Source organism: Lepisma saccharinum, chromosome 28 (assembly GCF_977018435.1).
Source record: "Lepisma saccharinum chromosome 28, izLepSacc3.1, whole genome shotgun sequence".
NCBI lineage: Eukaryota > Metazoa > Arthropoda > Insecta > Zygentoma > Lepismatidae > Lepisma > Lepisma saccharinum.
Window position 1 is genome coordinate 2,159,871 of NC_139256.1, and position 13,902 is coordinate 2,173,772.

The 13,902-nt window shown below is 34.8% G+C and overlaps 1 protein-coding gene across 1 annotated transcript in view; it reads left to right on the top strand.

Annotated features, from left to right (window-relative positions):
- The window catches only part of fs(1)N (female sterile (1) Nasrat), a 127,584-nt gene that overhangs the window by 98,128 nt on the left and 15,554 nt on the right, over positions 1–13,902 (top strand). The window contains exons 25-28 of the mRNA XM_083114198.1: positions 2,955–3,166; positions 5,875–6,013; positions 6,979–7,247; positions 10,571–10,708. Coding sequence (XP_082970324.1) covers positions 2,955–3,166; positions 5,875–6,013; positions 6,979–7,247; positions 10,571–10,708 — 758 coding nt within the window. The remainder of the gene's footprint in view (positions 1–2,954; positions 3,167–5,874; positions 6,014–6,978; positions 7,248–10,570; positions 10,709–13,902) is intronic.

Consider the following 13,902-nt stretch of genomic DNA (forward strand, 5'->3'; position numbering starts at 1 on the left):
TATCCTCTTCCTTTTCTCTCTTCTATTCTCTTTTCTCTTTATTCTCAAGATTCTTCTTCCTCGTCTTCCAACTTTCTTCTAGTAAAGAAATTATTATCATCTATCTCTTCTTCCAGTCTGGTTTCTGTTGAGATTTTTTCCTTATGTTCCACATCTTCATAGAATATATGCTCTCTTTGCCTTTTCCATCTCGTGTTCTTTTTTTTCTTCTCTTCGGCGAAGTAGCATCTGAGTCCATCTGATCTGTGTCCACATTTTTGAACATACCACGAGCTTTCCTCAAGTTCATCTCTATTTTCAATTTCTTCCTTTTCATTTTCTTCCATTTCTTTACGGGAATATATCTGTCTCATTTCACATCTTTTCTTTATTTGTTTACATCTTCTTCTAGACTTATGCTTCTTTCCATCCTCCGTCAGACTCGTCACTGGAACTTTCTTCTTTCATCTTCCTTGACATCAATCTCTTCCTCTTCATTTCTTCCTTTTCTTGACCTCTTTAACTTCCTGCGTGTTTCCTTCTCTTAACTTCAAAGCTTCCTTCTCAATTCTATTATTCATCTCGCTTCTTCTATCTTGCTGTCATTTTCTTCTGTTCTTGAAATGGCTACTTCTATCTGAGAATCACTTTCACCAAGTTCTCTCTCCAAACTTTCATTTCTTTGTTCATTTTCTTCTCCAAGCTCTGAAATTTCATTTTCGGTTCCTCTATCCATATCTAAACTTGTCCTCTCGACTGACAGCGTTGTTCCTTCTATTATTTTCTCCCTTTTGTCAAACAACCCCATCATCCTTCTATTTTTCTATTCCTTTCGTTAAACTTCTTTTCAATTAGCATCGATAACTTCTTGAACATTTCCGTCCAGCTCATCTCTTCAGTCTCCTTTTGTTTTTCCTTCATTATAATTTCTCTGTTCTCATCCTCAGCTTTATTTGCTTTCTCCATCTTGGCTTTTTCTCTTTGCTTTCTTATTCACAATTCTTCTAGCCACAACGTTGGTCGCCACTTGTGCAACGTCCCTCTTTCGTGGTTAAGGCCCCACGTTGGGCGCCATTCATTAATGCTAACAATATTTGGTGCAAGGTGAATAAATCTTAATCTTAAACCTCAGCTAGCATATCATCAGGGTAGGGTTCTTTGTAGACAATGAAACCAGACAGGATGCCTTCCAATGGAGACCTTTAAACATATATATTATTCAAACACAGGATACATGGAATCAGAATATTTACATGATAAGTTAAGTTCTTCTATAATTCTTATTTACAGTCAATTTTCATTTCAATATGCTTTTATTATTTATTTTGTTGATTTGTATGTTCTTCTCTCTGGACTTCCTCCTTAATGGACAGTCTGGATCTGGACTTCCTTCTCAATATGGAGGATCTGGATCTGGACTTCCTTCTCAATATGGAGGATCTGGATCTGGACTTCCTTCTCAATATGGAGGATCTGGATCTGGACTTCCTTCTTAATGGATGTTCTGGATCTGGACTTCCTTCTTGTCTTCTTTGTTAACTTCCCTCTGGATTTCCATTTATTTGTTTTTGACGATTTAATGAATTCCTTTATCCTTTTTCCAGCTTTTTTCCTTAAGCTTTGGGAATTATACTAATTTCTTCCCTTGAGGTTGCGATTGGAATGTGCCAACACTAAATAAGTCCAACCTAGTGTGTACTTGGTGCTAAAGGGCTGACACGTGCAACCAAAAGTGCTGTGGGGTGTCAATTGTAACAGGCAGTCACTGGGGTAAACAAATTTTCCACTATTGGAAAGGTAAATCAAATCAGACAGATTCAAGATCTGTTCAAAGACACAAATTTGTCTCAGTGCTTTGACTTCTTTAGTTTTCTGATCAATTTACATATGATCACTAGTTTGATTTATCGAGTATATACATTAATTTATTTCTTTTATATTTATTCTTTGTCTTCTTATAATAGATTCTATTGTTTTTCATCTTTCAAATTTGCTTTGTTCTTATTTATGAATAGTTTTTATTGTATGTACGCATTGCTTGTATTATAGAATTATTTTCCTGTAGTTTAACAGATTCTTTTTGTTTAAAAAAATTACTAGCCATTGTTATAACTGTATCTTTAGTCAAAATGAAAATAAATGTCTGATGAAAGGAGCGTGTGTTCTCCTGAAACGTCACAAAGAAAAACTGTTTTCTTATGCTTGTAATAACCGTAAACTACAGGAAAATAACTTATTTATTCACATATATTATGCTAATTCTTAATCTTGCTTGCCTGGTGCTGCCATCTCTATTCCTCTTTGGCAAACTGTTTACATTACTTGGTCCTATTGGGTAGGTAACAACTACTGTCAGATTTTTTATTCCTGTTCTCAAAGCCATTCCAAAATAAAACTTACACCAAACAAAGATTACATTTAACTGTATAACACCTTATTTACACAAAAATTGAAGATACGTTTTTTTTTATTGAAATTTCAATATTTTCATGCGAGACTATTTTATATGAAAACTATACTCCCTTAGCTTCAAAATAAGGTCAAGATGAAAGTTATACCATAATTATATGAAAAGTTATGAATGTCTTTTTTTCACCTTATAAGCATAAATTTGACATTTTTTTATAAAGTTGGCAACCCTGCTGTATGAACACCGTGTATCACTAAGGGCTAAAATTTTACATGTCACTTCATGTCCTCTACCATCCTACAAAGTTTTATAAAAATCTGAGATGGTCGTGTTGAAAACTTAATTTTTTGACATGATTTGGCATGGAATGCCCCTCATTTTAGTTACACAGAAACATAGTACTCACATTTTTCACAAAGTTTTTTTAGTTTGTCCTATTAATTTAGGTGGCCGCTGCGACCATCCTCACTGGAGCCTGTTGCATTTCTCTGTAACTATTTACTGCAGCATCTCTCGTTTCTAAGAATATGAATACTCAATGTAAATGATATTTTGTCCATTTCAGGTGTGAAAACCTTTCACAGTGTTAGCTCTAGCGGAAACATAAGGATTGGGAAGCTAAACAACATAAACATGGCCCAGCTTATTTTCCTCAATAAGGAGCAAGTTATACCAGTGACTCTAACGTTCAAGAAACTGACTGCAACAAATGATGTTAACGTTGGAAACTTTGTCAATGGATATAGGCTGAAGGAAGAGTTTGATAATACAGTCTTCGTAAGTTTTGGATGTTATTTTTCCACTTTAAAAACAAGCGTAACTTGGAGGGAAGGGACAACTGTTTCCAAAGAAGTTCTGATCAAAGTTGTTTTATTTATTTTTTTTAATTTTTATTATTTTTTATTTGTATTTTTATTTGCATTTTTTTATTTGTATTATTTTTTTATTTACAAAATAAAAACTTTATTTAAGAGAGTGAAGCAATAAAACAAGACACAAACTGTAGCTAAATATTAGGGCTTTAAATTTTGTCAGTTAAAAACCTAAGATATCTTGGACTTTGAAGTTAACAAATTGACTGTCATGGTGGTATTTTCTTTCCATGTGGCCATGATGTTTATTACGAGAATATAATAAAAATATTAAAAGCAACATGTTTCTTGATGATTAGATGAAAAATTGTTTTTAATTATTTTATGTGTGTGAGCCATACATATGCAACTCACACAGTGCTAAAATAAATTATTATGCCATGCGAGTTATTTGGCTCTCAGCATATTTATTGATTTTTTTTCGGCGCACTGAGTCTTTTTTTATTTGCAACATGACTGTCATATGCTATTCTACCAATATCATTCAAGGAGCTGGCCAGCAAAAATTCAAGGCCAAATGCACAATTAGAAAAACTTGAAAACAGTTCATGAGGAAAAGTTGTTTTATTTTACTAATCAATTTGTGAAATTTAAAGCCAGAAATAAATAGAAAAGAAGTTATTGTACATCTATTAATTTGATGAAAGTTTATTAAAGTACTTGTATTAATTGTAACAATAACAGCATTGCTAAATAAGATTTCACAAACGATCTGCAAAATTTTGTCCACTGAGTCACACTTCACATAACGTGTGTGTTAACACATGGGTGTGTATATATAGTTCATGTAAGGGGGGGGGGGGGTTCAACTTTTGGTATGATTAGGGTTGCTATATTTCTTCATAAGTAAAAATCCGGGACACAGCTGACCTGAACCTTGTTGGGGAGTGGGGGGGGGAGGTGCTGGACTGGACAAATTTGTATGTATGAAATGTGCATGCACCTTTACCTCTGAACAATTGATTGATTGATTTATTTTACTTTGCTTCTGTGCCACAATGCAGTACAGGAAAGAAGTAAAATGCAAGCGAAGCGAGTAAGAAAAAATTTCTGATCCAAATTTTTGCAAACTGAAAACAATATTGATTTAATAGGGCACAAACAATTTCATGGGGCACCATGGCATTATCTTTACATTTTTTTTTTCATTTAGATTGTTTGGCGCCGAGGGCAAACTCCCGGAAAAAAATGAAATTGAGTGGGCAATTACTACTCTGTGCTTCACTGCAGGTTCTCTTGGCCGTCTGGAAGAAATTATGCAAAAAAGACGTAAAAACTAATACCATCTTGATTGTCCTTTTGTCCTGCTACTCTTAGATTCAGCCAGTCTTGCTTTCTTTTACTTAAATGTTTGCAACCCCGCAGAATTGATTTCCGTCCACTGCACCCCCTTAACCCATAGTTTCTTTGAACTTTCGTCAGCTTGAAAATATAATATTGTTTAATAACGGCAATAAGATTCCGCTACACTAAACTTCTAGGTGAAAAAGTATAATATAGGGGAATTGACATCTGGAAAGGGGGACAAGGATGGCCACACTTCCCCTTAGAAAACTAATGTCAATCTAAAAGTATATATTTCACACGTATAATTTTATTTCAAGTACAGTAATTTACATAAATTATTATAATGGGGATGCGGGAATGCAATAATTTCAAATTCAAGAGGTGTTTTTTTGTGGGAGCAAAACTATTATCAGGGTGATATGACCCATGGAAAAATACCTTGCTTGTCCTTCCATGGAAAAAATCTGCGGACGTTCATGATTAGTGGGGGAGAATTTTTTTTAATATCTCGTTTAAAAACTGGCATGTTCACAGTACCCCCTTTGAGGTGCCCAACATAATCTTGCACTGCATGAAAACAAATTGGTTAGAACAAGTGAAGATGTTTCAAACTCCCCACAGGTTACACAGTGAAGAAACTGAAGAGCTTGCTGAAATATTTCTCTTTTACTAGTAAATTGTAACGTCTGTAGTTTCTTTAATAATTAATGAAGACAATTCTAAAAGCCACGCTACTTAGTATTGATGCTTTTCTGTTCATCTTGTGTCAAACAACTTGAGAATGTTACGGTGTTTCCCTGGTTTTCTTGCACTGTGTTTTTGAAAACCAATTTAAGAAAACTCGAAGGGAAAAAAAATATAACATGATTTGACAGTCCAAATACAGTTCCAAAACTACAGTATCAGGAAATTGCAGACATTTGGTCTGTAGTCCCATCTAGTGTGTGAAATTACGTAATTTTCTTCCCATCCATATCCTGTACTATACGTCTCGAATTCAGGAGACTAAAATAAGTCCGAAGAATTTTTTATGATCAAGCGGATAGAAGAGGAACTCTGGTAATTTTATTGAACCATAAGGAGGGGGGGTGAACCTGTTGAACCCCTCCCTTAAATACGCCCATGATGTTACAGCATGGTAGTGTGAGTTGCTTGTGCACCACAAGGCTCCCAAGGTAAGGAGACGTGCAAGTTAAATATGCTTTGTGAGGTCTCTTGCTTGAATCTCGCATGAGTTATAAACTGTCATATGAGTTGTATTTTGTATTTCTTGATATGCATGTACATTATCCTGGAGCTTTCACGTGGCAATTTGCTCTTTTCCAGCTACATGAAGCCCAAGAAATCTCAGGCAAGAAAACTTTCCTAAAAAACATTACTGTAAGAGGAAACTTGAATGCAAATTTTGTAAATGAATGGGATCTAAATAATGCAGTTACCTTGGAAACTGATCAAACTATTAAAGGTAAGAAATCTTACACAATTTTTATTCGCATCGGAAACTAAATGGTAACAAAGTTTATTTTTATTTCATGATCCATTAATGATGTGGGATAGATAACTTTCATTGTTAATCTGTAATTATTCCATTACAAAGTAAGTTTCACTCACGATGGAATCTGAGATGTCCACCATGTTATATGCATCAATCTGAGGTGTAGAACCAGTGGCGGATCCAAAAGTTACAGTTGGGAGGGGTTGAAAAATATTTGGCACAATAATATATCGAAGAAGTTGGGAGGGGCGATTACCCTTATTGCCCTCCCTCTGGATCCGTGCCTGTGTAGAACATGGTATGTCTTCAAAAATGATGCGTGCAGCAGCCAGATATCTTTGAGAGTTAGTCTTGTATTTAATTAATTAACAAATGCAAAATCTATTTTCGCTGTTGACACTCCAAATTATGCCAATATTTTTGGAAAAATTAGATTAAACATAGCTGAAACACACGTGTGTTCACTTCACTTTTAACTTTTTTTTAAAAAAAAGTAGGTTACTTTTCATTGTATGATAGTGATCCTTAACTTTGTATGTAATAGGGGTGGGCCAGTAAGAAATTTTGGCAGATACCGATATAGTTCCAATATAAAATTTACTGTTATTGTACTGATCCGATATAAAATTCTAAATGGTTTTTGAGGAACCTAAATGAATCATTGACCTCCTTAATAAATGCATATTTCAAGGTTAATGCAATGCAAAAGAAGTTGCATATTTAGACATTACTTTTTTAAAAGTAGGGCATGGAGATTATCCATAAAATTATGACAAAATGGCATAGGTTTGCACTAAATTATGAGATATTTATAGATACATCAGATCGGTAAAATAATAGGTGATTTTACTGGTAAACCGATTTTGGCCAATACCAGTAGAGTAACGATTAATCTGTCCCATCCTTAGTATATAGTCCTATGCTTTTAACCGTAGGGGAATTCACATTGTTGTCTGCCAACTTGAAAGGATCACTTCGAGTACTGGGGTTGGTTTCTGACATCGACCCAATGATGTGGCAAGAGAGAGCAGTGGCATTGGATAAACCACAAGAGATTTCTGGAAAATGGTTTGTTCATGGAAATGTAACATTTTTGGCTGATGTAGTGGGCAAAGGACTTCTTGATGGTGTAGACATTTGTCAGTTTCAGAAAGAAATTGATTTTCTTTCCAACAAAACTGATGATGTAGAATATAAACTGAAGGTGAGTGTAGTTCTTTAATATTTTTAGTATGATATCAGCAGGGGTGTAAAATTGTCAGTAAAATCAGTAAAAGTCAGTTTTTCATCATATTCTGTAATTTGTCAGTATTTTTTAAAAAAGTTAATTTGTTACCCCATTTACAACTTTCTTTAAACGCTGTGGGTGGGTTTTTTTTCTTACAATTTGACTAGAAGTAAAGCCCATTTTGTACAGTTTCTTCTATCATCAGTGGCATTTACTGGAAATTTGACCTGGTTTATTATTATTATTTCAGAAATTGAACTCAACAGGTATATTACCCATTTATGGCATTCATTATACAATAATTTTATGATAACATTATTGATTAATTGCACAGATAAATGTAATATATAGACAGAAAACACATTTAACAAACATACAGGTCTTACATTCTTTCGTAATTTTTGTCATTTTAGCATATAACTTTTCAAAATTGTTATTTTTTTCCTGTAGTTTACGGTTATTACAAGCATAAGAAAACAGTTTTTTCTTTGTGACGTTTCAGGAGAACACACGCTCCTTTCATCAGACATTTATTTTCATTTTGACTAAAGATACAGTTATAACAATTGTTAGTAATTTTTAAACAAAAAGAATCTGTACATACAAGAAAAACTATTTCAAAATTGTGGTCGGGCAAAATAGGTCCACACTGTTTTCACTTTTAATGATATCATTAAATGTTTGCACATATTCCAAATTGGGGATATGGCCAGTGCATTGGTTCTACTTCATTGGAGGCTGAAGAGTTGCCTACTTGGTCGTAATTTGCTTGAGGGGACGTAGAAATCATGCTGTGACAGGGTGAAAGGAGCTTCAATGTGATTATTTATAATTTTGTGGAGGAAAATGAGCTGGTGCGTCTGTTGTTGAGTTGTTAGGTTAAAATATCTGAGAAGGCTCTCTTTGGATTCCATTTGAGGATAAATACCATCTAGTTTGTACTTTACGTACCTTAAGAATTTCATTTGTTCTATTTTGTTTGTCTTGCTGGGTTTTAGGGTGCCACACTATGCTTGCGTATTCAATCTTCGCTGTAACGTAAGCATTATAAAGCATCATTAAGCTTCCAACTTTTTTGAACCCCTTGCATGTACGCATTATAAATCCCACAAGTCTGTAAGCCTTGTTTGTTGTGAAGTTAACGTGCACATGAAATATAAGTTTAGAATCAAACAGGTGGTTGTTTCTACCCATTTTAATTTTTGTTTATTTATGAAATATTCGTATTTTATTGATGTTGTGTTTAGAGTATATGACACTTAGTAATATTTTTGGCTTAAGATTAGTTTGTTGCTTTCGCACCATTACTGCAGCAATTCTTATTTATTGTGTATACATTTATTATACACCCCATCTAAAATAATTAAATATAATAGAAATAAAACACCATGCAACTTGGCAAGTAAAACAAAAACAGAAGTCTGACAACTTCAAAATTTCTGGTAATTTCTATATTTTCATAAAATTTCAGTTTACCTTAAATTGGACCTGAATTCTCCTTACCCAAGGAAATTTTCCCTTCACTTCCTCTACCAAGCATGGCACAGAAAATAAGAAGGAACAAACCAATGGTAGAACTGAGCGCACAGGGTGCATTTTTTTAAATAGCCACTCTCTTAGACTCCCCGCCCTTCATGTGTCCAGTCGGGGAGGAAACCTGCTCGTCAGAATGGATCTCCAATGATCAGTGCCAAACCAGTCTTTAATTCTTTAAATAATTTACATTCATTCTGGTTTAGAAGCTTGTTTTAATAGCTTGCACTATACAATACGGTGGCCACAAATTAAGGGGAAACCTTTTGATTATCAATTAACATTTAACAATGAGAAATATTTATAACATTGGCAACTTTTTATTTTCTGAAGATAGTAACTTAGACATCACAATGACAATTTTATCTTGTAATTGGCTTTCCTTCTATCTGTTTGTGGCTTACCAGATTTTTAAGGTATGAAACACTTGCGGTTGCATCAAATAATTTGTTGATTCTTGAGACAGTGCCACTTTTTTAAGTGCTAGAGGTCCACATTCCTGCAACCTTCTTCACTGAACTTAAGCTACACATTATTGGTATTTCAAGATACATGTACCCATTTGACATGCTGCTCAATACTTAGGTGACTTGCTGCCATTCTAAACCACATTTACTTCTTCTGCTATGTCAGATAGATTTTACATACAGGTAAAGAAAGATAAAAAGGGAAGAGAAATACTAGCTCAATTAATACAAAAGTTAGTGACAAAAGATGCCACTAATTCATGGCCACCCTGAATATTGAGCAATTGCCAATATATTAAAGCTAAATGTATAATAATATATTTAACCCTCGCATTACCAAGCGGGGTATTCTGACTACCCCAGGTTGATTTTTCCCTATAATAATTTTATCTGAAGAGCTACATACTTGTGGTTTTATGACTTTGTTCTAAAATGATTGAAATTGTATTTACACTTGTAACTGACCCAATTTTTTTGTTTGTATATTTATTATTGATGGAATATATTGGTGGGGTTGTGAGAGTACCCCGCTTGGTATGAAATGTCTTTTCTTATTTGTCAAAAATGAAGGTTTTACAAAATATATGTCTCATTCATCTTCGTTATTTAATTTTTCCATTGTTAAGTTTTACCATACATCCATTGTTGAGCTCAAATAACATATATTGTTCTCTATTGTTTCAGGTTACTATTGTTGAGTTGAATTAGAGCATGCATACATGGCAACGTTGTACTAGTGGTACCATATGTTCAGTTTAAATACTTTTAATAATTTGAAAACTGTATTTCAATACTAAATAAAGCTATTCATTGAAAATAACAGAATCTAAAAACAAATAATACACTAAATCACAAAATTTTATTGGGGTAGTCAAAATACCTCACTTGGTAAAATAAAGGTGTCGAAAAGCTTGGCAACTGGAGGGTTAAAAAGTTGGTTTACTGGTGGTACCCGAGGTGACATGGAAAATACGCCATTGCCTATCAGTGATGAAATCATTTCTTGCGTATTATCTTTCTTCAGTTAGCGAAAAATGTTCTAATATTACTATCTGAGAGCTACTTTTCCTACTGTATGATCTTGTAGAAGAGAACCAGGTATTCCTTGTTAATATCACACAGGAGCTCTTAGAGGTGGCATTAGCATTCATTCAAGATTGTTACATTTCAATTTCTTGAGAATAATAATAGTGCATAGTATTGGAATTTTGAGTGACCCACAGAAGCTGCATAATTTAATCTTTATTTTATTGTTCATGAAGATAGATAACATGTACAGTTGATTTTTTTACGTTTCAGATGAACTACACCAGCATGTGTGAAAATGTTAAGAGCCTCCATGAAACTGCAGTTTCTCAAATTTCCTTGCTTCACAAATATGAAATTGTACAAGTTATGAAACTACCATACAAAGTACAGAGCATGCACAATTTCCAGGTATGTATTTCGGTTGAATCTTCTAGCCATGATTTGTCTTTGAGGTTGTTCCATAAAACTAAAACTTCCACCGGGTGCAGCAGTCAGCAGGTGGAATCCCATTACTACTGTTCACTGGTTTCTAGGTCAAAGTCCACCACCTCTCTTAATGCTGGGCTAACACTGAAAGTTCATCTCCTCAGTAGGAATCCAACCAGTTACTTTATGTGGGAACCGAAAGATGATTCTCGTATAGCCACATTCATGCATACTAAATATTGTACCTAAATATTGGAATAGAAGTTGAATAACACACTATGTACTACATGTGGCCTCCCAGATGGCCTAGTGGTAATGTTGTTGCCTTGTAATCAAGGGATTCCAAGTTCCAATACCTAGTGGAGGCACATAGTGGTTGGGATCCCACTAAACTGTAGATCTAGTCACAATTAGCTTTATGTGCATAAAATGGACTTAAAAATTAGCCAAATGAATCTATGTACTAAAAAATGCAATCCGTGACCAGTATAAAAATCATAATTGTTTCATTGCAGAAGGTGTGCAGTCATCAAACAATTCACTTTGTGCATAAATAAAAGCAAATATTTGAAACAAAATTTTTAATATTTGCATGTTATTTCATAACTGAATAAACACTAAAGTCGGGACGCGCTAGCAAGCGGCATGGAACCACCCGCTCTTGTAGCGATGTGCAGTTACCGGATTGACCTACTTCAGGATTTTTGCAAGTCCACAGAAACACGTGTAGGATTAAACATCTGGTTAAATAGTCAACAACGGGATACTTCCATTGTTCTCATTCTCAGCAAAAACAACTGATTCTTTAACTACTACTTCTGTTCTTTCATTCATTTTTTGTTTTTACATACAGGTAGATTGAAGCATTAATTACACATGTACCAAATGTATCATTAATGTTTAGGAAATCGAGCAATTGCCAAGCGTTTCGTTGTAATTAATTGAACTCTGTATTGCCAGAGCCTGTATTATCCTGTAGCTTCCCAAATTATCTCACTTCACACACCCACATATGCCTCCCCGATGGTACAGTGGTAGGGTAAGCATCGTCGCCTTGTAATCAAGTAGTGCTGGGTTCGATACCCTGTCGAGGCACATAGTGGTTCGGATCCCACTTCCAACTGTAGGTCCATTCCAGATTAGCCGTAGTGTGCATAAAGTGGACTTTAAAACACCAGCTCAATCAATCAATCAAATCACACACAATTGATTTGTTCTTGATAAATTCTTCTCTGTAATACAGTAACTCAGTTCTGTGAAATTCTGTATAAAAGGTAAATTTTTGTAGGTTCCGCAAAATATAATTTAACAAACGTGTTAACGAAACCAAGTTGTACGTAATTTGTTTATATGTTATTCACCCTAATTTTCAAGAAATAAATTTCATTTGTATGTTCTGAAGCTTCAACTATGTCACAGAAGTATAAATTCCATGTCGTTACAAAACAAAGGGTGAGTTTCGTATACAAAAACAATAGGCGGGCATAGCTGCGGTCGGTATTGAGTTGTGAAAAAGACAAACGTCACAGTGTGACAAAGAAGGCAAAGAGAGGCGGCATGAAATCAAAGGAGAACGATTTGCCACAGTTGTTCATAACACAACTCATTTTCTTTTGTAGGTAATTGTGATACAATACAACACAAGTAAAAATATCCCGGTAACTGATGCTTGCAATGTACCATGATAAAAACACAATGGAGTTCTTTCAGTGAAGGTTTTCGGTTGCTGTGTAGAGCAGGAAAATAAAATGTTTCATGCTTGCCACCATGTAAAATTCACACAGGAAATTAACGTTAACCTACAAGAAACTTCGGATTCAAACTTCTAGATTCGTTAAATTATCACTTTACGATGGAAATAACATATATTAGCATACTGATACGTACGTGCTTAATTTCCCGTGACGCTTAATTTTTTCCCCGAGCTTGCCAACAGCTGACTAGCCTGTCCATCTGTTTGTGCGAACGTGGCAACGTAGAAAATCCCCAGCCACATGGCAGCCAACGAGGAGACAGAATTTGGTCACGTTCTGCGTTCTGATTGCACGCAGCTTCTTATCGCGTCCCAACTGTAATTACACTGGTGAGTGCATTGTCAGGTTTTCAAACATACAATTATTTTATGTTGAATATGGTTTCTTAGTTGCTAGAGTTATACTTTAGTTTGCACTTCAAGAATAGTTTTCATTCCATCTAGATCTAGTACGAAATTCACCCCTGAAATGTTTCAGACCTAATTATGTAATTATACCCAACCATGCCCCCCCCCCTCGAGCCATGAAAATTTTTAATTTGAACGTATAAAAACCTACAAAATTACGTTGACAGTTTTTCAAATTTTGTATGAATTTCGATTTTGTTCTTGCACAACTAAATAGGTTGTTTCTGGACAAATAGCTCAATATTGCAGTCTGCAATATTGGGCTATTTTAGTTCTATAACCATTGATGCAAGGCTATCAGACATTCCGATTTAGTCGGGACAGTTCATTCCTTTTAATCAGTGGTGTGCGGTGACATTTTACATTGGGGAAGCAGATCCCAAAAAATTAAGAGAACCAAGAATGTATGTTGTACTGAAAAAATTAGCACTGTACTTGATACTGTTTCCATAACGTCTCTAAGGGAAAGATGAATGTCCTGGTGCAGTTGTTCATTATTTAGAATTTCAGTTGGTCTGTTGTTGATCGTGGATGATTGAAACAATTTTCAAGATTTTCACACATTGCAATATTCACAAATCCACTTTGGCACCATGTAGTTCATAGTAAACAACACTAAAAGTTTTTGAAGCAAACAAATAGAAATTCACCCACCTGAAAAACCGTAACTTTTCACCTTGCAAAGTGCTTGAAAAAAGTGTGAGCGTGGCCAGCAAGTTTTACCAACTCTATTTGGCGATGTGTCCATGGACATGTTAGCTGTCTTAACATTCACATAGAATGTCATCCGTATGTCAGCAATCATATTTTTGTGTTTCTCCTGTATTTTGAAGCTTTATACTTTATTTATGAATATACATTTTAACTAGCTTGGTGGATATGCTAAATCGCTGACAGTATACAGTATACTTGGACACTTAATCGTGCAGTTTGCAACACTGAGGACATCAGTACACTGAAGCGATGGCACTCTGGCTTTCTTTCAGCGTTACCGGTTGGAAAACAAAATTTGGCT